A 27911-nucleotide genomic window follows, 5' to 3' on the forward strand; every position below is an offset into this window, starting at 1 on the left:
ACTTGTCAGTTGCACATCGGTCTCATTATCAAACCCGCGGCTGAAATAAATGCATTCGTCAGAAAGCAATAAATGAGACTGTCAGCAGATCCATTAGCATAAAACATATCTGTCGTGCAGGAGTGACGTAACATTTAAGTTATAAATCGTTATTCTCCTCTCTTTAAAGACAACAAAACAAGATCCAGGCTGAGTATCCAGTTTAAATCTTGTACGTTTTTTTATTTATTTTATTTTTTATTATTATTTTTATTTTTATATATATATATCAAATGAGCTTGGTCCATAATTCATGAAGGTCCGGACTTTAAGGCCACGTTTACACAAAGCCGGGTATTTAGCAAAACGAATATATTCCCCCTCTCCGTTTTCAAAAATAACATCGTTTAACTTTACACATCCGCATAAATACGCTGTCATAACTATGCCAAACCTATTGGCGGCAGTGTAGGGGTTAAAGGATAAAGCCATTCAAGCCAATCAGAATCCTCAGAAACGACACGAGAGAACCTAAAACGCCGTTTCTCCCAGTTCACACGACAACAAATAAAATAAAATAAAATGTCCACTTTGGCCGGAGTTTTTAGAAATAATCGTTTTCAGTGATAAAAACGGCGTTTTCGTGTAAATGAGAGAGAAATATCTGCGTTTTCCCATCGTGAAAACGGAGCCTAAAGCTGAACCCAAAAATGAAAATGATGTCATTAATTATTCACCCTCATATTATGCCTAACCTGTACGAGTTTCCGTCTTCTGTCGTACACAAAAGAAGATATTTTGAAGAATGTCAATAACCAATCTGGGGTGCGTTTCCCGAAAGCATCGTTAGCCAACTATGGTCGCAAGTTTCGTCGTTCGCATAGTTCAACGAGTCGGTGTTTCCCGAAACCATCGTTCCAACGAACATTCGCAAACAGCATCGCAAAGTTGTGTGGTTTGAACGATACTCTCGACCTGTGGCTAGAGGCATCGTTTCTATATTACATCACATTTGGACGTTTATAAATCCTAATCGTGAGCAAAATAAGCAAGATGACATTCAGTACAACCGTTGCCTTTTATTTAGAATACATACAAATGTAATTTAAGTCTTTTAAGTCAAATGATTTTGAAGAGTGCGCATGTGTGAACGTGCTCTAGCTACTAGTAAGAACGAGCCAAATATTGAGTCTGGTAATAAAGCAAAATAACAATTAGAAATAGTCCTCAGATGACATGTCTGTAATATATATTTAAAAAATCTAGCGTTAATTGGATATCAAACCGTTTCATTAAAAGTAGTCATTACTCCACTACGTGCGAAACCAACGTGGTTGAACGATACTTTGCGACTGGGTTTCGGGAAACAGTCGTGACTAGCTAGTTGATTTCTCCAACGATGCATCGTGCTACACTCTTAGAAGAAAAGGTTCTATATAGAACCTTAAAAGGTTCTATCAGAGCTACGTATTTGGAACCCCTAAAAGGTTCTATACACTCTTAAAAAAAGGGTTCCTCTGGATTCTATATAGAACCCTGGGGTTCCATACTTGGCCAATAGAACCTTTTACCAAAAAAAAATGGCTCTTTATAGAACCATTTTGGAGTTCCATATATGAAGCGGGGGATGGAACCATTTCTGGTTCTAAATAGAACCGTGTTTGATAGTGAAGCAGCGAACTACATAGTTGTACGGGAAACGCACCCCTGACTTCTATAGTTCCATAGTATTATGGTCCATAATTTATGGAAGTCAATGGGTTGGTTGACTATTTGGTTACTAGCATTCTTCAAAATATCCAACCCAATCTCACGGGAATTCGTACGAATTTTACGAGGTGGCTAATTCGTAACAATTTGTACGACCTCACTCATACGAATTAGTACGATTTAGCTAAATCGTACATATTTTACGAATTAGCCAATTCGTATGAATTCGTACGAATGACCTACCCCTGACCCCGCCCCTAAACATAACCGTCACGTGGGTTTAGACAAATCGTACAAATTTGTACGAGTGAGGTCGTATGAATTAGTACGAATTAGCCACTTTTGAATCATTCGTACGAATTGGTCGTGAGATAGGGTAGAAATATCTGCTTTTGTGTACGACACAAGAAAGAAACTCTCAGGGGTGTGTGTTTCAGTACAACGCTGTAATTTTAACGCCTTAACTACTATAGTAGATGCATCCTTCAAGAAATCATCTAGCTATCACGACTGTTTCCCCAAACCATATTGACGTAAAGTGGTCGTTCAACCACGCTGTTTGAGATCGAATGAATGCTAGATGTTTTGATATAAATGACAGACATGCATCTGAGGAATATTTCTCATTTTTCTCAGTTATTTCACTTTATTTCCAGATTCAATAAGTCTCGTTCTGACCATAGACTGTAAAAAATATGGACAAAGCGTCTGTGACATCACCTATAGACTTTCTGAAGAACGGGTTTGATGTTTATAGGGGGTATGGGCGACGACATCTTGGAAAATCTTGGGAAATACAAAATACAAAAGTTCAGAAAGGATACAGAGCTGGTGTGATGTGTTGTGTCAGATCATGGCCGAGACGTCAAATTCCACTCGGCGCAGCCCGTCATCAGCTGTCAATCAAAGTTAACCGCCCTTATCTGTCATAAATTTTATAACTCAATACGATCTAAACTAACGAGTTAGAAAAAAATTCACCCCCTTCACAGTTGTCAGGCAATCTGAACCTGTAAACATGAATTTATTCTGTGAAAACAGACATTTTAACATGAAGTCTATTGACATTTGTTCCCTTTTGGGACCGGCCTCTAGTGGATTTTTGATGTATTGCAGTTTTTCGCACTTCCGGATAGGCTTCATCTTTCAGATTAGAATGTTGCCGCTTGGTTCTTACGCACTAGAGCTCGTTCACACATGTGCACGACGCTTTAAATCTAACAAACTAAAAGACATTTGTATGTATTTAAAAAAAAAATATATAGATTTTACTGAATGCCAGATTGCTGATTGAGTCCACATGTCATGAAAACTAGAAACTCTTCTTCTAATTGCAGATCGACATCTGTTGCTCACACACACAACTCTACGATGTTGTTTGTGAATGTTCGTTGGAACGATGGTTTCGGGAAACGCTGACTCGTTGAACTGATGATAACGACGGAGCTTGCGACCGATGCTTTCGGGACACACACCCCTGGTTTGGAACAAGATGTGATTACTAACCCTTTAATATGTGAACTATCCCTTTAATATTTTGTACTTCCCCTTGTAAAAAAGTGCCATATAGTCTTAATTGTGGCATTTGTTAAAACTATAAGAAGAGCATTGATGGCTCTTCATCACCATACACCAAGCTCAGGGTAAATTTGACTTTTTTTGGTCTTCTAAGAGCGAAAAAATGTTTTTTAAACATTCAAGCATGAAATGAATGCATTGTGTTTCTTTCTTGGGCATCAGTGAATCAGTTTGCAGCTTTTGTGATAGTTTTGTTTGAGTCCCTCGAGTGTCCTCAGTGTGAAAAGATGGATCTGTCACTGCTGGAAAGGGTTCAAATATGCAGAAGATGTGGAGGATTAGTCTGAAGAACATCAGGGCAAATGTGGGACAGAGACACACATCCAAGGGTCATCCAAGACACACAGTTTTATAATTCTAGGGTATGTCAACTAACTGTATGAACAGGGCTATTTTTATAAATTCTGCTATTATTTTCAACTATATGTCGACATCTATTATGTGAATTAGCTTTTTCAGGAGAGCAGTACTAAATAAAAAATAACATGCCATTTTATGATACCTCTTATTTTATAAAGAAAAAAATACATTTTGCTTTAGATTCTGCAAGGGATATGTAAACTTCTGAAACTGTATAAAACTGTGATATTGCACGTAAAACCGACAATAAAGCGGCGAATCAATTAAAAATAATGTGTATAAATGTGTATAAATATTTACATACAAAATCCACAAAATAATGTTGAAGAATTATTTTCAAATAATATTTGGGTAACACTTTATATAAAAAAAAAAGTATACACTCTAAAAATGCTAGGTTGTTTTAACCCAACTTTGGGTCAAATATGGACAAATCCAGATGTTGGGTTAAAAAATGTCATTTAAAATTTTAACCCAACTTCAACTTTCACTTTTCCCAATTTTTTAACCCAATATTTGGGTTTGTCCATATTTGACCCAAATTTGGGTTGAAATAACCCAGCATTTTTTAGAGTGCACTGTTAAATTATTAATAGGCTATATTCAAAGAGCAAGTTTTTCATGCATCGTCACAGTACAGTAGTTAAAATAATTATTATTTGATTAGCTCATAAAAATAGTTTGCTTATATGCTTTGTAGACAACTTATTAACCATAAAAATGGTAAACAGTATTTAAAACAGTAGTAAAATAATAGTTGATTGTTATTAGAAGTAAATAGTCTTCGCTTTAAATTAGGTCATGGGAAATTAAAAAAAATATGTTAATTAAGTGCTTTAAACCAACCTTTATTGGACATTAATTGCATTTAAATTCAGTGTTATTTATGTTTACAAACACAAAACACACACACACACACACACACACACACACACATAGGGTTTCAAGGTTTTATGAGGACTTTCCAAAGAAATAATGATTTTATGTGAGAATGTGAGAACTATCTAGGTTAATAAGTTAGTACACTATCTAACTTTTTACAGAGATAATTAAACAGTAATAATTTGATTACAGTGACAATGAATAAAGAACTGACATGGCCACAGTATATAGGCTATAAATATTTTAACAGTGTAGAGACAACATGCTGGGTTGTTTTAACCCAATTTTGGGTCAAATATGGACAAACCCGAAATGTTGGGTTAAAAATGTAATGTAAAAATTTAACCCAACGGCTGGGTTAGTCCATATTTGACCCATAGTTGGGTTAAAACAACCCAGCATTTTTTAGAGTGTATGAATGAATTAAATACTTTATTACAGTACTTTATTACAGTATAATTACACTCTTAAAAATGCTGGGTTGTTTTAACCCAATTTTGGGTCAAATATGGACAAACTCAAACATTGGGTTAAAAAATGTAATTTAAAAATGTAACCCAATGGCTGGGTTTGTCCATATTTGACCCAAAATTGGGTTAAAACAACCCAGCATTTTTTTAGAGTGTATTATAAAGAGTTACCAATATTTGTTTAATGCTATATTTTTCTTTATTTGAGCACTGATACTTTTTTTTTTCTGATAATAACGTAAACAAACATTTCTATCTGCTCACAAGCTGCTTTGACTCATCTTATCACACACACACTAATGATGGACAGTAGGTGTGCATGCGTGTGTGTGTGTGTGCACGTGCTCCAGTGTGAGGTAAAGATAGTCCCTGAGTGTCCAGTATGACGCAAGAACCGTTGAGCGGTCCGGGTTATTTTTAGCCTCTTCCAGGAGTGTCAGAGCAACGACGGCAGAAAACAATGTTTCTATAATCCCTGGACATTAAACTCCTCGTGTCAACCGTGGGACATCACACATCGAAAACACTACAGCGTGGTTATGAATAACTCATGACCTCATGCTGCTGTTCAGAGACTGTTGTGCTTCATTAAACACAAAAGCACACATTAAACATTAAAGAGACCATATTCAAACTCTTGATTTTGTTTGTGGATTCTGCTAGAATAGGTTTTCATGCTTGAATGTTCAAAAAAATATATTTTTCCCATATTCTCTTTTGTTGCAGCTCCTCTCTTCCCAGTCTGTCAGTAACGCTCAGGGGGGTGTGTCCCGAAAGCATCGCAAGCTCAGTCGTTATCATCTGTGTTTCCCGAAACCATCGTTCCAAAAATATTATCAAATATCAATAATATTAAATATGATCAAATACCAAAAATATCGTTCCTAAATATTAGGAAATAGAATTAGTACGTCCCAAATCGCAAAATGTTGAAATGAGTGTTTCAAAGACACCCGAATGTCGATGCACACTCTAACGGCTGATATTGCCCACAATATTGGAGTTGAGTAAAGAAAGCCAATGAACCCTTTTTTTCTAAGAGTGTACTTCTGGACAGATTTTGAGCAAAAAGTCAACATGCATGTCCATTGTGTTGCTCTCTGCAGAGACCGAGGCATTATCTGAATTCATCACAGAGGTCAAAGAGGCATGCGTGGAGAGGACAGGGAACCGCTGTGTTAAATTAAGTTCAGGACATCATTGTCCATCATGTGATATCCTTGCCTTGGAAGAGGCAGCCAAATAACACATACTCATTATATAAAAAGATCAACTCAGTTATAGTCTAAGAGCTTTTCCCAAAGACATCCAAGGATGTGCAGTACAATACTTAGTAAGAAGTAACTGGCAATGCTGTGTACAATTCTTACAGCACCTCCGGTGATCTGAAACATGTCTTGCATTGTTTTCTACACTCTTAGAAAAAAAGGTTCTATATAGAACCTTAAAAGGTTCTATCAGCGCTACATATTTGAAACCCTAAAAGGTTCTATACACTCTTAAATAACTTCTATATAGAACCCTGGGGTTCCAAACTTGGCCAATAGAACCTTTTACCAAAAAAAAAAATGGTTTTCCATATATGAAGCGGGGGATGGAACCATTTCTGGTTCTAAATAGAACCATTTCTTCTAAGAGTGTATGCAATTATGCATACATATTTGGAATTGGAACCCCTAAAAGGTTCTATACACTCTTAAAAAAAAGTGTTCCTCTGGGTTCTATATAGAACCCTGGGTTCCATACTTGGCCAATAGAACCTTTTACCAAAAAAAATTTGGAGTTCCATATATGAAGCGGGGGATGGAACCATTTCTGGTTCTAAATAGAACCATTTCTTCTAAGAGTGTATGCAATTATGCATACATATTTGGAATTGGAACCCCTAAAAGGTTCTATACACTCTTAAATAAAAGTGTTCCTCTGGGTTCTATATAGAACCCTGGGTTCCATACTTGGCCAATAGAACCTTTTACCAAAAAAAAATTCCATCCATATATGAAGCAGTTCTAAAACCATTTCTTCTAAGAGTGTATGCAATTATGACCACTCAAATGACTATATTACAATAAAATCAATATGAAAAAAGACATTTGCGTCCCTTTAGATCAATTAAACTAGTGTGTTGACCACAGACAACTTGGTGTTGGTGCAAATGTCCGGATCAATCACACAGAACTGAAAGTAACTCTTAATCTCAATATGGTCCAGTTGGGTAAACGCATTAACATATAACAGCATAAAACAAAAGTTATGTTTTAAGTTATTGATAACCATCTCTAAGGAAAATAAAAGCTGAAATAATACGCACACGCCAACAAATTAGAAAAAGCGGGGAAATGAAAAATCACTGCCTAAAATAATAAAAACTAAACTAAAAAACTGGAATTTGTTAGCAATTTTAGCTGCTTTTGCCATTTGTTGTGTACTTTGTGTTGTTTTAGGATAATTCAACTATAATTTCATGAATAAAGTCATAACGTTCCAAGATTAAAGTAACTCATCTATAAAGGGAACAGTCTTGTAATATACAGTACATCATCTTCTACTCTCTTGTTTCATGCATGCATGCTTTTTCCTCCCCTTTTCCCTATAAAATACTTATCTCATAACCTGTTGCATGCCTGAAACAGAAATTAAATTCTAAAAACAAATTCGTTTTAAGAGTATTAGAATGGTTAGAGTTGCAACATTTATTACTGATTTCCTAAAGTATACATTCAGTGTAAGTTGAATGCATTTTAAGTGCAGCAATATTTTACTCTTGATTTCTGTCTGCAAAAGCGAGGGAAATGAAGAATAAAAGAGTGACGGCCTGATGACTGAGAGCACAGAGCGCAGTGTGTTTACTGTGTTGACACACACACACAAACACAGCAGTGGCATCATTACACAGCACAATGAAATGAAACGTATGGAAGGAAATGACAGTTAGATGACATTTCCCGTGAGTCGCCACATGGCCGTTGATCCAGCTGCTCTCGAGTTGGTGTCAGTGTGTGTGTGTGTGTGCATGATGATTCATGAAGCCTCGTCATTTCCTCTTATATCGCACAAGAGCATCACCATGTCAAACGGACACAGACGTATATCTGACACAATGTGACTCAATACTGGCTATGAGTTTATTAAATCACACAAATATGTATAAACTATAGTACAGGCTTCACACACCTATAGAGGGTGTGCATTGACGTCAGCCGGAGTTGCGTGACTGGGTTTAATGGGGGAAACATGCGAAAACATGAGTAAAATGAAGGATTGTCAGTTTAAACTAAAGGTTGGACTCGATATAATGTTTCTTACAACTTACCAAAGATCCAGTGATCAGGAATAAAGAGACTAGCCTAAGTCTTAATCCTAACCCCACCCTAACTCCACCCCTCATCTTAACCCGGCCTCCACAACTAATCCTAACCCTGCCCCCAATCATAACCACACCCCCACAACTAATCCTAACCCCACCCTAACTCCACCCCTCATCTTAACCCGGCCTCCACAACTAATCCTAACCCCACCCCCAATCATAACCCCACCCCCACAACTAATCCTAACCCCACCCTAACTCCACCCCTCATCTTAACCTGGCCTCTACAACTAATCCTAACCCCGCCCCCAATCATAACCCCACCCCCACAACTAATCCTAACCCCACCCTAACTCCACCCCTCATCTTAACCCAGCCTCTACAACTAATCCTAACCCCGCCCCCAATCATAACCCCACCCCCACAACTAATCCTAACCCCACCCTAACTCCACCCCTCATCTTAACCCGGCCTCTACAACTAATCCTAACCCCGCCCCCAATCATAACCACACCCCCACAACTAATCATAACCCCACCCTAACTCCACCCCTCATCTTAACCCGGCCTCCACAACTAATCCTAACCCCGCCCCCAATCATAACCCCACCCCCACAACTAATCCTAAACCTACCAATACTACCCTCCAGCCAAGATTAAATCAGGGTTTTACAGCCCGAACTTCATCATAAACCAAGAAAGGCAGTGGGGTTACGACAGATCTTGGATCTGCGAAGGCTGTGCTGATTGTGCTTCATGTTTCTTGTTGTTGAACACAAATATAAAGTAAAAATGTAGCACGAGTTTTCTCATTGTGTATATTTGTGCATAGTTTTCAAAGACTGAGAGGACACAACTGTGAATAATCTGTGATCAGTGACAGATGCGGTTTGATTGGATGCACACACCTTTTGACGTCAATGGCAAAAAGTCTGGGACGTTTTTCATCCACACTTTTGAAAAATTGATCGGTCAGTTTATTTGGTATAGATTATATGGCTAGCTTCCTTTTTCTATTTACTTTTGCCATTGCTTTTTCCCCACTGTCTGTGACTCTATATGACAAAACTTGTGACCTATTTAGGTCAATTTGAGAACCGTGGCCCTAATTCATATCCAAGACACACACACACAGACATTTAAACGGATCTGGCACATGGCACAGCTGCAGTGAAAGACACGACCGGAACAAACAAACAGACAGACAGACAGAACGATGGGAAACAAAGGTGAAGAGAGGCATAACGAAAAAGAGGAGAGGAAAAATTAATGAAAAAGAGTGAAAGCTGATTCAAAGGCTGATAAAAGCATCCGTGATCAACACACACCTTCTCTTTCATGTGAATGGAGAGCAGAGAAAAAAATAATAGCAGGTGTGAGATCTGAATGAAAGCCTATTGAACTAATTCTGTGTTCCAATCTATGTGGAATATTAGATATCTCAGACTTCCAACCATATATTTCTATATTTTGGCTGCAACACAGAACAGACATACGGTATCAATCAGAAGATCATTTACAGTACCCCTTTAAGGCACTGACACACCAAGCTGATGTCAAAGAACCAGCGGTAACGAAAGCCAAAAATCTGCATTTAAACACACCGCAAGACTGCAGCCGACTGGCCATGTGCGTTCTGCGCCTGCGTGTACAGAAATAACTGTCTTCGCACCGGTACTTGAACTTAGTTGGGAACTAGCCACGAGGATGGTTCCCTGAGAACTAATGGTTCCCCTAGGAATGGTTCCTGGTTGCATTCGCACCGCCACACTGTAAAAAAAATATTGATGGTTTAACTTAAAAAAGTAAGTAACCTGGGTTGCCTTAAAATTTTAAGTTCATTGAACTGGAAAAAGTGAGTTAATACAATGAAGTAGATCAATTTAACCATCAGAAACTCAAAATAATAAGTTATCTCAACTAAATAAATTATTATAAAGTTGATTTGACAAAAGAAAATATGTTGTGATAACAAATATTGAAAATATTTTTTACAGTGGTTTCAAGGCAGCTTCATAGTAATAAACAGAAAAATCAAATATGAGACCAATTCTACAGTAAAGCACATCTAGAGAAGACAACAGTGTCATTATTCAACTTAAGTCAGCTGTGTTGGTTCACTTCATTTCAATAACACTGAATCAGTTATGAAATAAGTTCATTTGAACTAAAAGGATCTCTACAGAAGACAATAGCGTCAGTCAGTTCAGTAACAATGTCAAAATTCATCAATTATGGATGTAATTTGATTCAGTTGATTCAGTTCGTCTGCAGAAGACGAAACTGTCAGTCCATATTCAGGCGTCACCGGCTGTGGCACAAGAATTTTGCATGAACAAACTGGGAGATAATCTCATTCTGGATTGCGTCGCTCATCCAATCATCTTTCACCCACTCTCTTTCCAGATTGTAGGTACAGTATGTTTCAACATAAGCTTATCAGCAAGAACCACTTTCATTTTGCTCTGTTTATCACAAAAAAGTGATAGTGTTGCTTCAGAAGATTTGGATTTAACCACTGTCCCTTTTTGGAGATGTGAACATGGTTAACGATAAATGTTCACTTTTGAAGAAAACAAGTGCATGTTTTGATCTGTTTGAGGCAGGTGTGTGTGCCTGTGTCTGTCAGGTTACTTTTTGTGGTGTGTTCCTCATGTTGTCTATAGTTCGACCGATTCAGCATGTTTAAAGGAGTAGTTCACTTTACAAAAAAAAATTTTGCTGATAATTTAGGTTTTTGATGAAAACGTTCCTAAATTTTTCTACGTATAATGGACTTCAATGGGGTCCAAATGAGAGTTTCAGTGCAAACTGCAAACTGTTCAAAGGGCTTTAAACGATTCCAGACGATGAATACGGGTCTTATCAAGCGAAACGTTTGCTCATTTAATAAATAAAAAACAAAGTTTAAGTTTTATAAGCTCAAATGCTCGCCTGTGATAAGCATTCGTGAATCGTGACTCTCCTGTTCGAACTCGTTCATCAAAATGAACGAATCTTTTTTCGAGTCATGACTCAAGGGTCCTAGAAAAGACCCTTATTCATCCTCTGGTGTCGTTTAAAGCCCTTTGAAGGTGCACTAAAATGCTCATTTTGACCTTGAACCGTTTGGTTCCCATTGAAGTCCATTATATGGACATCATGACATCTTGGGGGTGCCATGTCATCCAAGATGTCCATGTCTTTCTTTCTTCAGTCGAAAAGAAATTAAGGTTTTTCGTGAAAACATTCCAGCATTTTCTCCATATAATGGACTTCAATGGGAACCAAACGGTTCAAGGTCCAAATGAGAGTTTCAGTGCAAACTGTTCAAAGGGCTTTAAACGGCACCAGATGATGAATAAGAGTCTTATCTAGCGAAACGATCAGCCATTTAAAAAATAAATAACAAAGTTTAAGTTTTATAAGCACAAATGCTTAGTTATAATACTAAATACTAAACAAATCTTTTTTCGAGTCATTTCGTTCATTATTTATTTTTGAAATGACCGATCGTTCCCACTAATGAACACGGAGAGCACTGTTTGTTTGCTCAGGCTCTGCCGTTCTCAGCGCCGTCAAAATAAAAGTCACAACAGCAAGCGCGCCTCATGTCACTTCAGAGTTACTGCACTGTAAAAAAATATTGTTGGTTTAAGTTAAAAAAGTAAGTAACCTGGTTGCCTTAAAATTTTTAGTTGATTGAAAACTGAGTTAATACAATGAAGGAGATTGATTTAATCATCAGAAACTCAAAGTATTAAGTTATATGAACTAAATAAATTATTTATGTTGATTTGACAAAAGAAAAAATGGTGTGATTACAAATCTTGAAAATAGTCCAAATATCAAATATTTCTTAAATCAATATGCATTTACTAGATGCGTAAAATACCATAAGATATTATGACCTGTTTTCCTGGGAAATAAATTAATTAAAAATTAAACAAAATTAAGTGATTTTTTGGATTAAAAAACAACAAAATTATCTGCCAATGGGGTAAGAAAAATAAAAACAGAAACAAGTTTATTTTTCTTAATCCATTGGCAGATCATTTTGCTTGTTTTAAGCAAAAACAAACTTAATTTTGATTTATTTTTTCCCAGAAAAAAAGACTCATATAGTCAATGCATCTTGATTTAAGAATTTTTTTTTTTTTGATATTTTGACTAGAAACAAGACAAAAATACTAAGTAAGAAAAGTATTTTTTTTCATAAGAACATAAGAGGCCTGATAACGTCCGGAGAAACATGTTCTGTACCTGCTGAGATGGGCCGAACGCCTGTCGTCCGTGCAGCTGAAGCTGTGTGTTGATGTTCTCGCTCAAACACTGACACACTCTTGCTTTCTGCTCCAGAGAATTTGCTTTCAGACTCAGAAGACAATCACATTTCTGCTGAGACAGAGACAGAGAGAGACAGATGAATATTGTAGTATGCAAATGTTTATGGGGCTTGGTGAAGCGAAAGAAAAATCATCCTAGTGTAGTGCAAAGAATTTGTTCATTTGTGTCATCAAACTGTTTTCAAGCTGCCAGAACTGATTAGAGATATGGGTCTCATCCATTTTGTTAATGAAAGCCATCTTAAGACCCCAACTGTGCTTTTATACACTTGTCACAGAAAGATGATGTCATAATGCTAACTGATGTCTACACACACACACACACATTGGGTTTCAATGATTTTTGGATTGTACTATATATCAAACTGCGCGTTTTGGCGAGAATTTGCTTAGTCGGTTATGTCTTAAGTGGAAAAAACAGTTGGCAAAAAACACATTTGTTTGCGTGCATTAGTTCTTAAAGTGACAGTAGCCTAAATCTGCTGCTGTCTGGGTCTTTAAAGGAGTAGTTCACTTTTAAAAAAACTTTACTCACCAACATGTCATTCAAGATGTCCATGTCTTTCTTTCTTAAGTCGACAAGAAATTAAGGTTTTTGATGAAAACATTCCTAAATTTTTGTACGTATAATGGACTTCAATGGGGTCCAAAACGGTTCAAGGTCCAAAAGATAGTTTCAGTGCAAACTGCAAACTGTTCAAAGGGCTTTGAATGATTCCAGACGATGAATAAGGGTCTTATCAAGCGAAACGTTCGCTCATTTAATAAATAAATAACAAAGTTTAAGTTTTATAAGCTCAAATGCTCGCCTTGCTATGTTCTGTGATGCGCGTTCGTGACTCTCCTGTTCGAATTCGTTCATCAAAATGAACGAATCTTTTTTCGAGTCATGACTCAAGGGTCCTAGATCGTCTGGTGTCGTTTAAAGCTGCACTGAAACTCTCATTTAAAGCTTTTTGAAGCTGCACTGAAACTGTCATTTGTACCTTGAACCGTTTGGTCCCCATTGAAGTCCATTATATGGAGAAAAGTCCTGGAATGTTTTCATCAAAAACCTTAATTTCTTTTCGACTGAAGAAAGAAAGACGTGGACATCTTGGATGACATGGGGGTGAGTAAATTATCAGCAAAAGGTTTTTTTAAAGTGAACTACTCCTTTAACTGTGACAGGATGATTGACAGGTGGTTTATGGTGACAGGCAACTTTCAAGACGCAATTTTACGACGTGGTCCCAAAGCTTGCCGATACACACTCAAAAGCATCTACTTTTCACTCACTCTCTTTGGAGATCAGATATACGCTGGCATGTTCTGATCGTCTGCCGAGGCTTAGTTGTGCTGACGGGCAGCTTGCAGTGTTTGGTTTGGCAGGAACGACAGGCAGACGCAGATCGTTTAAAGCACACATATTAATTATGCTCAAAACATTGAGTTTGTCCTTGTATTTAAATTCAGCGATATTTGGAAATTGATTTCGATATTTAGAAACGATTCACTCAACAGTTTTCTTTTTTGTGCTTTTTCAATCTGTAATAACAGTGACACTTTCTGAACAAAGTCAAGAACTCAGAAACTCTCTCCTTGAAATCTGATGACAAGTCAGATCGCAATTTTAATGGTAAGTGACTGTAAAAATGCTACAGTCATCAAACAGTCAGAAACTGTAATTGATCTAATAAGACATTTAACAGATAAATTTACAGAAAAATACTATAAAACACATTCTTTTATAATTTACAGTGAAAATAAAAACGTAAATTGACATTCCCAGAAGGTTTTCTAATCAGTTATGTACACTCTCAGAAAAAAGGTACAAAAGCTGTCACTGGGGCTGTACCTTTTTTAAAAGGTAAACTTTTGTCCATTTTAGGTGCTAATATGTTCATTTTAGGTGCTAATATGTACATTTTAGGTGCTAATATGTACATGTTAGGTGCTATGTACATTTTAAGTGTTAATATGTACATTTTAGGCGCTAATATGTGCATTTTATGTGTTAAAATGTACATTTTAGGTGCTAATATGTGCATTTTAGGTGCTAATATGTACATTTTAGGTGTTAATATGTACATTTTAGGTGCTAATATGTGCATTTTAGGTGCTAATAAGTAGCCCTACATTTAAGGTGCTAATATGTACATTTTAGGTGCTAATATGTACATTTTAAGTGTTAATGTGTACATTTTAGGAGTTAATATGTACATTTTAGGTGCTAATAAGTAAATTTTAGGTGTCAATGTCTACATTTTAGGTGCTAATGTGTGCATTAAGTGCTAATATGTACATTTTAAGTGTTAATATGTACGATTCAAGAGCTAATATGTACATTTTAAGTGTTAATGTGTACATTTCAGGTGCTAATATGTACATTTTATGGGCTAATATGTGCATTTTAGGTGCTAATATGAACATTTTATGTGTTAATATGTACATTTTAGGTGTTTATTGTGCATTTTAAGTGCTAATATGTACATTTTAGGTCCTAATATGTACATTTCAGGTGCTAATATGTACCACTAAGGTACCAATATGCAGCCTTTGGGTACAAAAGTGTACCTTTTGAAAAGGTACAGCCCTAGTGAAAGCTTTTGTACCCTTTTTTCTGAGAGTGACATTAGGGTTTTATGTTGCCTCATATATTGTTAAATGTGTTTTGTATTTGTGTGTATATGTAATAGTATGTACATTAATATTCATATTTGAAGTGATTTAGCTTGTGGTAAAACTTCTGAAGAACTTTGATTCATTGTGTGGGTTTCTCTTTACCGCCTCAATAAGGTGGTTTACAAAAGGTAACAAAACTGATTTTAGCAATTTGGTATATGAACACTATTTTAGCCAATTAAATATACAGGTGAACCTCGAAAATTTGAATATCGTGCAAAAGTTCATTTATTTCAGTAATTCAACTTAAAAGGTGGTGAAACTAATATATTATATAGACTCCTTACATGCAAAGTGAGATATTTCAAGCCTTTATTTGTTATAATTTTATATGACTATAAAAATTATAATCTTATTTTTTATGATTATGGCTTATTAAAACCCCAAATTCAAAATTAGAATATTGTTTTCATAAGATGTATCATTAAAATTATAACAAATAAAGGCTTGAAATATCTCACTTTGCATGTAATGAGTCTATATAATATATTAGTTTCACCTTTTAAGTTGAATTACTGAAATAAATGAGTTTCACCTGTAGTGTTTTTTGTTAACTGTGAGATAAATCTGAAAAATGTAAATGTTGCAACCATATTTTTTACGGTCTTTTTAGTGTACGGTGTCTCACCTGAGCAGTTCGATCTAGATCTTAATACCAGATCATGCATCACAGATCACGGATGAAGTTTTGATATATTTATATTCCCCCGCTGTCAGATAGAAAAGAAAGAAAAGCACAGATGCTAGAGGAAGCTGATCTGTTATTGTCTGCAGAATGATGAAACGCAGTGGCTTCTCAGCACAACACCAAAATCAATACAAGTCATTCTCCTCAATCCATCATTTCAACTTAATAAAGCGGCCAGAGACCATCAGTCCCTATAAAGCTCCTTATAACCAGTGAGGTCATCTTTCAGAAAATGTTACTGAGGGAACAGTTTCCCAAAACTCATTTCTCATTTTTCACAAAGGGAAATGTTAATGTCTCCTTTGCATACAATGAAAGTGGATAGTGATGTATAGATGACATTCTCTTAACTGTCCCGTCACATTGCGATGCTTTGACTGACACTTTAATAAAATGATCACATGCTTTTACATTAAATGGGGTTTATGAAACAGGACTCTAAGAAGTCATCCAACATCCAACTATTCCACTGAGATGACAAAAGATTAGCCAATTCACACAGCCTCCGTCCCAAAACAGAGTAACAGGGGACGTCCTATCCCAGAAATGTGTTCCTGAACAACCATCAGCCAGATCCACGGCTCAGATATAAACTGCATCTGGCCGCCTCAGGGACCGGGAGACTTCTGTTCAACATTTCCCAGCTGCTGCCGGTCTCTTCATCCCGAGTCCTGGACCGGGAACACCGGCTGTGGTACATTAGCATAACTGCTAAATCACAACTCATGAGCATCCGTATGACACAGGCACAGATATGATTGAATTTAGGCTTTTATTCACACGAAAACATTCATCAACTCACACATCAGTCGTGATAAACCAACAGAAGCCTAATGGTGCGTTCGGTTCTATAATACCCGACGAACCGACTCGGACCTCGGATTTGACGTCACGTCCACACTTCAAGCGTTCTATTATGTTTTGCGTGTCCGAGTCGGAGAAAAAAATGGACGCCACCCGGAAAGCTGTTATAATGGTAGCACTGGCTGAGTAAAATATATATAAAAAATATATATAAAAAAAATATATATTATGCACTCTAAAAAATGCTGGGTTGTTTCAACCCAATTTGGGGTAAAATATGGACATACCCAGCCATTGGGTTAATTTTTTTAATTACATTTTTAACCCAACGTTTGGGTTTGTCCATATTTTACCCAAAATTGGGTTGAAACAACCCAGCATTTTTTAGAGTGTGACTACACCTTATCAAAACGCAGCCATTTGAACTTGAAAATGTTCACTTTATTTAATGTTTTTCATGTTAATCTTCAGTTAGCAACGCTAGCAACGTTAGTAATTGCACTCACAACAACAGGGGACGCAGTAATACGAGTGATTATAATTGTCGTTTAAAATACCAAAGCGGTTCAAAAACAATGAAAACAATTAATTCTTACAAGTCACAGGGCGCAGCCATCTTGAATTCCGAAACGGAATTCTTGCTCGGTGTCCTCACGGTTGTCCGACGTCCGAGAGGAGAAATCCGAGGAAAGGGGGCGTGTTGCTAGGCAACGTCTGCCGTCCGATTCGGATCTCCGAGACGGATGAATAATAGAACGCACCATCAACATGTTCGCTTGACGCGTGAGAACCAATGAGGTTCGTTCTCGTGTTACGCATCACATTTGAGCTTTAGCGAGAACCAATGAGGTTTGTTCTCATGTTACGCATCATGTTTGAGCTTTAGCGAGAACCAATGAGGTTTGTTCTCATGTTACGCATCATGTTTGAGCTTTAGCGAGAACCAATGAGGTTTGTTCTCATGTTACGCATCATGTTTGAGCTTTAGCGAGAACCAATGAGGTTCGTTCTCATGTTACGGATCATGTTTGAGCTTCTGCGAGAACCAATGAGGTTCGTTCTCATGTTACGGATCATGTTTGAGCTTTAGCGAGAACCAATGAGGTTCGTTCTCATGTTACGCATCATGTTTGAGCTTCTGCGAGAACCAATGAGGTTTATTCTCATGTTACGCATCATGTTTGAGCTTTAGCGAGAACCAATGAGGTTTGTTCTCATGTTACGCATCATGTTTGAGCTTTAGCGAGAACCAATGAGGTTTGTTCTCATGTTACGCATCATGTTTGAGCTTCTGCGAGAACCAATGAGGTTCGTTCTCATGTTACGCATCATGTTTGAGCTTTAGCGAGAACCAATGAGGTTTGTTCTCATGTTACGCATCATGTTTGAGCTTCTGCGAGAACCAATGAGGTTTGTTCGCATGTTACGCATCATGTTTAAGCTTTAGCGAGAACCAATGAGGTTTGTTCTCATGTTACGCATCATGTTTGAGCTTCTGCGAGAACCAATGAGGTTTGTTCGCATGTTACGCATCATGTTTGAGCTTCTGCGAGAACCAATGAGGTTTGTTCTCATGTTACACATCATGTTTGAGCTTTAGCGAGAACCAATGAGGTTTGTTCTCATGTTACGGATCATGTTTGAGCTTCTGTGAGAACCAATGAGGTTTGTTCTCATGTTACGCATCATGTTTGAGCTTTAGCGAGAACCAATGAGGTTTGTTCTCATGTTACGCATCACATTTGAGCTTTAGCGAGAACCAATGAGGTTTGTTCTCATGTTACGCATCATGTTTGAGCTTTAGCGAGAACCAATGAGGTTTGTTCTCGTGTGTCAAGCAGGTTACATGGATTCGTTTTACGAACTCTTTATGAACTTTTTGAAGTAGTTGCGGAACAGAAATCTCTCAGATTTCTTAAAAAATATCTTCATTTATGTTCTGAAGATGAACGAAAGTCTTACGGGTTTGGAACGACATGAGGGCGAGAAATTAATGACAGAATTTTCATTTTTGTGTGAACTATCCCTTTAAGAAAATCGATACGCAATACAGCTAATCATTAGTACCTCAGCCCAAATTTAGCTTGTGTGCAGTTTTGTAATTATTTTGTAGCACTGGCCACCAAAAACCCCACTGTGGTCCATCAACAGCATTTGATATGAAACAAACGAACGTTGTTCTCATGTGGTGGGCTATTTCACCAGAAAGCTAAAGCTGTTGGTCTCCAAGGTAGCAACTCTTTTAGAAACAAGGCCAAGCTAATGCTTGATCATCATACAAGTATATCTGAAAGTCACCTCTGCTGAAGTTGAACCACTTTTAAAATCAGCATCAACTTTACAAAGCAGGACTGTGGTTGTAACACGGTACAATGATGGTATCAGGTGGCACTCTCAGAAAAAAAGGTACAAAAGCTGTCACTGGGGCGGTACCTTTTCAAAAGGTACACTTTTGTACCTAAAGGGTGCATATTGGTACCTTCATGGTACAATTATGGTACCAATATGCACCCTTTAGGTACAAAAGTGTACCTTTTCAAAAGGTACCGCCCCAGTGACAGCTTTTGTACCTTTTTTTCTGACAGTATTTTTCAATGGCATTGTGTGTTGGTCATCGGTGTTCTTAACTACTATGTACTTGCATCAAAAATAAGTATTATTGTGTTCATGTTGTATTGCAAAGCACTTTTGCTGCTTTTGAGGTGGGATACGGGTGTGGTTAGGCACAGGTTCGGTGGTATGGGAAGGTTTATGGGTTTGTTAAGGGGTAAGGGAAGGCTCAACAGATGTAATTACATGCTGGCATTTTTTAACATACAAGTACAAGGTAAAAATAAGTGCATTTTATAAAATGATTAATTTCAAATATTTGTATAGTAGTTAAAGACACCTAATATAAAGTGGGATCTGTATTTTGACAATGATTATCATGTTCATAAATATTAAAGGGGTGGTTCACTTTCAAAAAAAAAAGCTTTTGCTGATAATTGACTCACTCCCATGTCGTCCAAGATGTCCATGTCTTTCTTTCTTCAGTCGAAAAGAAATTAAGGAATTAAGGATTTTTCTCCATATAATGGACTTCAATGGGGTCCAAACGGTTCAAGGTCCAAATGGGAGTTTCAGTGCAGCTTCAAAGAGCTTTAAACAATTGAAGACGATGAATAAGGGTCTTATTGGTCATTTAAAAACAAAAAACAAAGTAAACAAAGTTTTATAAGCACAAATACTCGCCTTGCTCTGTTCTGTGATGAGCGTCCGTGACTCTCCTGTTCATCAAAATGAACGAATCTTTTTTCGAGCCATTTCGTTCATTATTTATTTTTGAAATTACTGTTTCCATAAGGAATTTTTCATTCGATATCACTTAATTCGGATAAAAAAGTGTCGATGGAAACATGGCTATTGGCTGTCATGAGGCATTATCTTAATTGTCTTAGTAAGGTCAAGTTGTCACTGACAGGTTATGATGTATTGGTTTATGTCAAGGTGTCATAAAGACATCTTAAACAATGTCATATCTGCATTAAAAATGTCATAATTGAGTGAAAGACACTTAATGACAGTTGTCACAAACATGCATAAAACCATGCATCATGTCATGATTATGAAGCTGTCATGTCAGTCTTAAAGTGTAACCCTCTGATCCATAAAGGCAATTGCATTATGAGGTAGAAAATAGAATTATGAGGTTTCATTTCAGTTTAGAAGGTAGACAGCAAGGTAGTTCACTAGGTTTAGGCAGTATATTACGTAATATGGTATATCTCCCAAAACGGCAAACTTTCAAAGCCTATGGGATCAAAAGAGTTCTCCGAACATTCCTCTGCCAAAGCATTACAGATGGCAACCATCAACCTGGCAAATTTGCTGACAAGGGCCATAGAATCTAATAACCACACACTTCCCTGAAAACACAACTAAGCAAAAAAGCCACACACACACACACACACATCTGTAATATATCAGTGCACTAAAGGCTGACTGAACTGCAAAAAGATGCCCAGGAGAATAGAGCTGTTTATCGAACTAACTATGCTTAGATGTTATGGGTAGATTACAGTCTCAGAACACAATGAATAATTGATGCTGTCAAACACTCATCTTACCAAGATTACATTTATGACCACCCATTAACTGACACTGCCGAGCTGCGGGCCGTTGCCTTTTACCACTGAGCAATCAGGGCCTCATAATCTGTTCCTTTCGGTCACAAAGTGCTTCATGTTGAGAATGAATGAATGTTAAGAGTGCATCAACAAAGGCCAAGCTTTTATTTATTTATTTATATTATGCATATTAGTTATTACATCCACCAGCAAGGTTAACTGCCAAAGCCTCCTCGATCACTAAGCAGTTAGTGAAAATAAATGTTAACTAAAGCTAAAATTAAAACAGCAATGTAGGATTTAGTGCTTCTAGTGCTCACTCCAGTAATTTAATTATGCAAAATTTTACATAAAATCTACATAAAATCCTGCGCTTCGACTCGTTTAAATCTAGGTTGACTCCTAAATAACCGGACTGCTTGCCAGCATAGATGTGGGGTGCACAGCGATTGTGGCCTGAGATAAGAGACGCACATCAGATCCATTTATTAGACTAATGCTTCTGAGAAAAGCACAGATAACAGCAAAAGAGCACTGGAACATTTTTAACCCTTAAAGGAGTAGCTCACTTTTTCTTCAGTCGAAAAGAAATTAAGGTTTTTGATGAAAACATTCCAGGATTTTTCTCCATATAATGGACTTCAATGGGGTCCAAACGGTTCAAGGTCCAAATGAGAGTTTCAGTGCAGCTTTAAACGACACCAGACGATGAATAAGGGTCTTATCTAGTGAAACGATCGCTCATTTCAAAAATAAATAAAAAAGCTTAAGTTTTATAAGCACAAATACTCGCCTTGCTCTGTTCTGTGATGCACGTTCGTGACTCTCCTGTTCATCAAAATGAACGAATCTTTTTTCGAGTCATTTCGTTCATTATTTATTCTTGAAATTAACGCGATCGTTTCGCTAGATAAGACCCTTATTCATCGTCTGGTGTCGTTTAAAGCTGCACTGAAACTCCCATTTGGACCTTAAGGCGTTTGGACCCCATTGAAGTCCATTATATGGAGATGTTTCATCAAAAACCTTAATTTCTTTTCGACTGAAGAAAAAAAAAACGTGGACATCTTGGATGACATGGGGGTGAGTAAATTATCAGCAAAAGTTTTTTTTTAAAGTGAACTACTCCTTTAAGGTCACCATAAAGTCAAAATTTTCATGGAATATTATACGGTATTTATTATAAATGGTTTATCATGTACATTTTTGTTTTATTTTTTTGTTCATGCACCGCATAATCTTGAATTAAAATAACTTGCAGCAACATCTCTTCTCTGATGATGAGGGCGGGGCAACCTGTCACTCACGTGAGATCGACCAATAGCAAACCACAACCATCCAATCAATTCCCCATTAAAGATGTCAAGCCCCGCCCTGCATTTGATCTTGTTCCAGAAGTCATTTCACTCGATATACGTCACAGAGAAGAAAACATGATCGCAATTACTGTTTCATGCGGACTTTAAATTGGGTTTGAATCTTGGAAATTATAGACATTGGAGGAACGGAGTGAGTGAGCATTTTCTAGACAAGTAACTTGATATAAAAATACTGGCATCATCTTTTTTTCTGTGAGAAAACTAACCTAGAGGTAAAATAAAAAAAGAAGAGTTCAGATGCAAAAGCCTCTAAATGCCATTTGAAATTTTCTTCTTTAATGATGATTTTTATCAAACTTGTATATTTAAGTTCGGTAATTTCACTTAAATGGCAATGATAATTACCTATTAATTGTTATTTAAGTGAAATTACTGAACTTAAATATACAAGTTTGATAAAAATCATCATTAAAGAAGAAAATTTCAAATGGCATTTAGAGGCTTTTGCATCTGAACTCTTCATATATATATAAATTAAAGACAAAACAAAATTGCATGCTATGAAAATCAATTTCAATTTCAATTTTCAGAGTCTAAAACATTATATTTCTACTCTTTTACTGGTTAATTTCTAAGATATTTTCTTGTGAGCATATATAATGATTTGTTTTTTTCATTTGGAGCCAGCTCCTTTTTAGGTAAACTAGATTGACTGAAGGAAATGCGAGTGGTGCTTCCCTGTGCCATGATTCAATGGTGTTAGATGCTGGCCTATCTAAACACACATGTCTCTAGATACAGCTAAAGTCCATCCATCAATGTCAGTTTATGGGTTTGCCAAGCAAAAAAACAACAAACCACACAACTTGAGGTTACTTGTAGCACAAAACCAGGCTTATTCGCACCAAGAATGAAAGATAACTACAACTATATACTAATACTAAAACTCGTCTTCGGCTTCAAACGCTCCAGCTCTTTAAAGTATAGTGGATTCTGATATGCTGTCAACCAGCTGGGGAAAAATCGTTCTGAAAGTGATTTCATAGTCTAGTTTCCAGTCCAAATATCTTAAAAAAAAATCTTAAATGAAGATGAATTTACTAGACAAGTAAAATGGCATTGTTTTCTGGAGGAGAAAAATCTAAATTAAGTGAGTTGTTGCATAAACAAGCTATATAAATAGTCTTGTTTCTCTTTGAATTGAGATTATTTTTATTTTTTAACCCCATTGGCAGATAATTTAGCTCGTTCTAAGCAAAAACTCAATTTCTGACCTAACCCTAACCCTAATATTGAAGTCATTTTACATGTCTGGAAAATAAATCTTGATTTAAGAATTTTTGGATATTTAGACTGAAAACAAGACAAAAATTCTAAAAACACAAAAACTTCTGTCTCTTTTCACTAACCAAATATTTCAGATTTTACAACTGCATAAATACTCAACTCAATTTATTTCAAAGCCATAAAAACAGACGTAAAACTCTAGCAGTGTAACATAATCCATCACATATCACGATAATCAGACCTAATCGAACGGCAAAAGCTAAGGAGAACTTGAGAATTGTGAAAATACTCACAAATATGATCAGCTTTCACACTGAAATGTCTCCCATTTCTGAACTGTAAACCAAATCAGCCTCCACACAGTCTGCCCCGGACAGCAGTCCACATTTTCCCAGGGACAACACGTGAAAACCAACCGATGCCTCTTACCTCCCGTCTGCAGATCCTCATCGGTCAGCCTGGAGTGAGGGATCAGCGCAGCATCTGAGAGTCAGGGGGTGGAGACGACACACACACACACACACACACACAAGCGTTCTCCAGGCCTTCAGAGGCAAATGAGTTTCCATTCAAACATCTGCAGTCCATGTCGGAGCATATTCTGATCTGATGATCTTTTGGATTATGTAATCCATGTTAATCCATCCCATGACGAAATCTTTCGATATCACAGCCAGGGTTTATTTTAGGGCTGAAAAGAAGGATTTTACGAATTTGAGAAAGGATTAAAAAAAAACATATTGTACAAACTACGATTTTGCTGCCCTGAATATTTTTTTTAATATCATGCCGCTATTAGATGAATCACTTTTTTGCTCACCAGCCACTGCGGCGAGTGGTTTTCCAAAGTTAAAAGCCACTCAGCATTTTCACTGGCCAAAATTTTAGCATTGAAACCATGATGAAAACTGCCATATAGATATTTTTAGTATTATCTCATAATTTGGCATCGGGTATATTAGGCTGCTGTCACTTTAAGACCTGATGCACGGATCCATTATCCTGTTACACATGTGTCTCAACTGTTTACGTTCACTTAAAACATAACTGCGAATGAGTAAAATTATGTGCAATGAAAGCAATCCCATGCCGAAATTCAAGCCCTGAATGTTCATACACCAACAATATTCATCCAGAGCGAATTAAACGAGTTACACACAAACCCGCCTCTCCTAACTCGCTGAGAGTATTACTATTGCAAGCGTTTCAGATATTTCAGTATCGATATTTTTTGAAAACACTACTTTATTATTTCAGATGCCCTTTTAAAAGACTACAATTGAAAAATGTATATATTATTAGTAGCCAATGAGCTCGCTGCTCAACCTCCAAATACCAGTTACACCCCATTTACACGAAGGGAAGACAGATATTTGGCCTCTCATTTACACGAAAACCCTGTTTTTATCACAGAAAACAATTATTTCTAAAAACTCCAGGCAAAAGTGGAGAATTCTGATAACGCCGGTTATGTTTTGCCGGGGTTTTAGGTTCTCAAACGTCACATTATGCGCCAGAATATGCCTAATGTCATGTGAGCGCCCAGTGTTTGGTTACTGATCATGGATGCTGTTAAAGGAGTAGTTCACTTTTAAAAAAACTTTTGCTGATAATTTACTTGCCCCCATGTCATCCAAGATGTCCATGTCTTTCTTTCCTCAGTCGAAAAGAAATTTTTGAAAGGTTTTTGATGAAAACATTCATATAATAGACTTCAATGGGGTCCAAACGGTTCAAGGTCCAAAAGATACTGTCAGTGCAAACTGCAAACTGTTCAAAGGGCTTTAAACGACAGCAAACGATGAATAAGGGTCTTATCAAGTGAAACGATCGCTCGTTTAATAAATAAATAACAAACTTTAAGTTTTATAAGCACAAATGCTCGCCTTGCTCTGTTCTTTGATGCGTGTTTGTGACTCTCCTGTTCAAATCTCCTGTTCAAAACTCCTTCAAATCAAAATGAACAAATCTTTTTCCGAGTTTGGTTCATTTAACGAACGAATTGAATGAATTGACTCAGAAAAAGATTTGTTCATTTTGATGCAAATCTTTTTCCGAGTCACTTGGTTCATTTAATGAACGAAACAAACGAATTGACTCAGAAAAAGATTTGTTCATTTTGATGAACGAGTTCGAACAGGAGAGTCACGAACGCGCATCACGGAACAGAGCAAGGCGAGCATTTGAGCTTATAAAACTTAAACTTTGTTATTTTTTTTTTAAACGAGCGATCGTTTCACTTGATAAGACCCTTATTCATCGTCTGGAATCGTTTAAAGCCCTTTGAACAGTTTGCACCGAAACTGTCATTTGGACCCCATTGAAGTCCATTATATGGAGAAAATCCTGGAATGTTTTCATCAAAAACCTTAATTTCTTTTCGACTGAAGAAAGAAAGACATGGACATCTTGGATGACATGGGGGTGAGTAAATTATCAGCAAAAGTTTTTTTTAAAAGTGAACTACTCCTTTAACAGCAGCTTTGCAATATCAACCTGCAACATAGACAACATAGATCTGAATATATTTTCCTCGATGTCCCCTGAGGAAAGAAATGCTATGGTTTTTTAGAAATAACTGACACATCTATCTCAGTCTCTTTTCTACCAAACTGGTAATGAGTACTTTAAATAATTCTTGAAATTGCTCTGTTTATTTTTCAATATTTTATTTGTGTCTTTGAATGTAGTGTTTTTGGTTAGTGTGGAGGATTTGTAAAAAAAAAATAAAAAAATAAAAAAATAATGAAAATTTTGAACTACAAAAACCATCAAAGTGTTCCCTAACCAGAAGCCATGAAGGGAAAGTACAGAACGGGATGCAGCCTTTAGATCAGGCATCAGAGAGATAACGCGTACGTATAAAAGGCACATTGAAGGCCACATTGAAACTCCTCTAACGTGTGGGAAATGATAAAAGCCTTTAATGACCATTAGGATTTCCTCCCACTAATTACTAATGACCCTTTTCTCCCTGATGAACCTTTTATCTGCTCACTTTGAAGACCAAAACAGTCGAGTATCCTCAAATCCTCCTTTGCGTCTCAAAGTGAGCAAAAATCCATATATCTTCTGTCATGTAAAATACACATATTTTACAGTCTTGCTGTTATTAAAGTGTTGATTTTTTTAGATATTAACAGATATGTAAAGATTGTACGTCAATGAAAACAACTAGCACTCGCTATGTTTATTATTGAGGGAAAAAAAATAATTTTGTTTAATTTCTGAGCCAAGTTTTGTTCTGTCCAATTTCAATGAAGTAACTTAGGTTTATCATATACTGAGGCCGAGAAGAGTGAATGTAGCATCAGACAAAAGCAAACATTTTCAGATAAGGCCCTTTCACACTGAGCCCAATAAAGTGATGCGATGATGTCCTTGAATCAAAACCATAGATCCTTATAAAGCTATCCACACTGATCGCAATCAATCAGGGCCATTTTCCCCCATCATGCTGAGATCAAATGGACCGACCAATCACATTTGAGCTTTAGATCATGTGCTCAAAGTCATGTGAGTTCAAGCAAAGTCGGTTAATGAGCAGAGTTTGGAAATCCACTTTCATACCAACCAAAAAAAGAGTGTCCTTAACCCTCTGATGGTCTTCCTTTATGAGTCACGTCTTGAGCCTAGGCCTAAAAATGAAACTTCCTCCATCCCAGTAAAACCAATGCAATTTATTTTTGTTCTATAATATTTATTCTTTTTAATTTAGTATTTTGAGACGATTTGATTGAATTTATTAATATTTATGCAATATTTATGGTCTATTTGTTCAATGGAAATATATCTCTCTCTATATATACATATATATATATATATATATATATATATTTATTTATTTATTTATTTATTCATTTATTTTTTTATTAATGCAGTATTTTAGTTTAATATTGAGTCTAGGCCTTCAGAAAAAAAATATTTTTTGAAGAAAATTAGCACCATCTGGTTACAGTGTAGAGAAAAAGCGTGTAACCACTAGATGGCATGTACAGCTCTGAATGGAGAGGCATGTGAATTCCCCAGCTGTTAATGAACACATTTTTTTGGTGGATTTGAATATATAATTGAAACAATCTCAAAAACTATTTCTTATTTTTAAAAAATTGTAAAAAAAAAAAAAAAAAAAATTGTGAATTTTTGTGTTTTTGTCAATTTCCCATTCATTTCCTATGGGTCGGTCATTTTTGACCGAAGACCACGAGTGTGACTATTTTTTTTACGACCACTTAGCATGCTCGGATCATGACCGCAATTTTTTTTTGTATTCACATACCAAATGCCAAAAAAGTCACCAAGAATCATAACCTTCCGATGAAGCTGTGATTTTTAATAATTCAAAACAGAAAATTATTCGGTCAAAAGTGACCGAGGACCATCAGAGGGTTAAACATGGACCGAAAAAAACCTGTTCCTACATATGAATC

General features: G+C 36.6%; 1 protein-coding gene across 3 annotated transcripts in view; it reads right to left on the minus strand.

Annotated features, from left to right (window-relative positions):
- rgs3a (regulator of G protein signaling 3a) overlaps window positions 1-27911 on the minus strand; it is a 125249-nt gene that overhangs the window by 64964 nt on the left and 32374 nt on the right. For 2 of the 3 annotated variants that reach the window (XM_089129806.1, XM_089129805.1), the window contains exon 11: window positions 12528-12659. In XM_089129806.1, the coding sequence (XP_088985932.1) occupies window positions 12528-12659 (132 nt within the window). Of the gene's footprint in view, window positions 1-12527; window positions 12660-23774; window positions 23794-27911 lie in introns of those variants that run through there. The other variant, XM_089129807.1, reaches the window with a different exon arrangement.

The sequence above is a fragment of the Pimephales promelas genome, chromosome 4, assembly GCF_988280905.1.
Source record: "Pimephales promelas chromosome 4, fPimPro1.hap1.1, whole genome shotgun sequence".
NCBI lineage: Eukaryota > Metazoa > Chordata > Actinopteri > Cypriniformes > Leuciscidae > Pimephales > Pimephales promelas.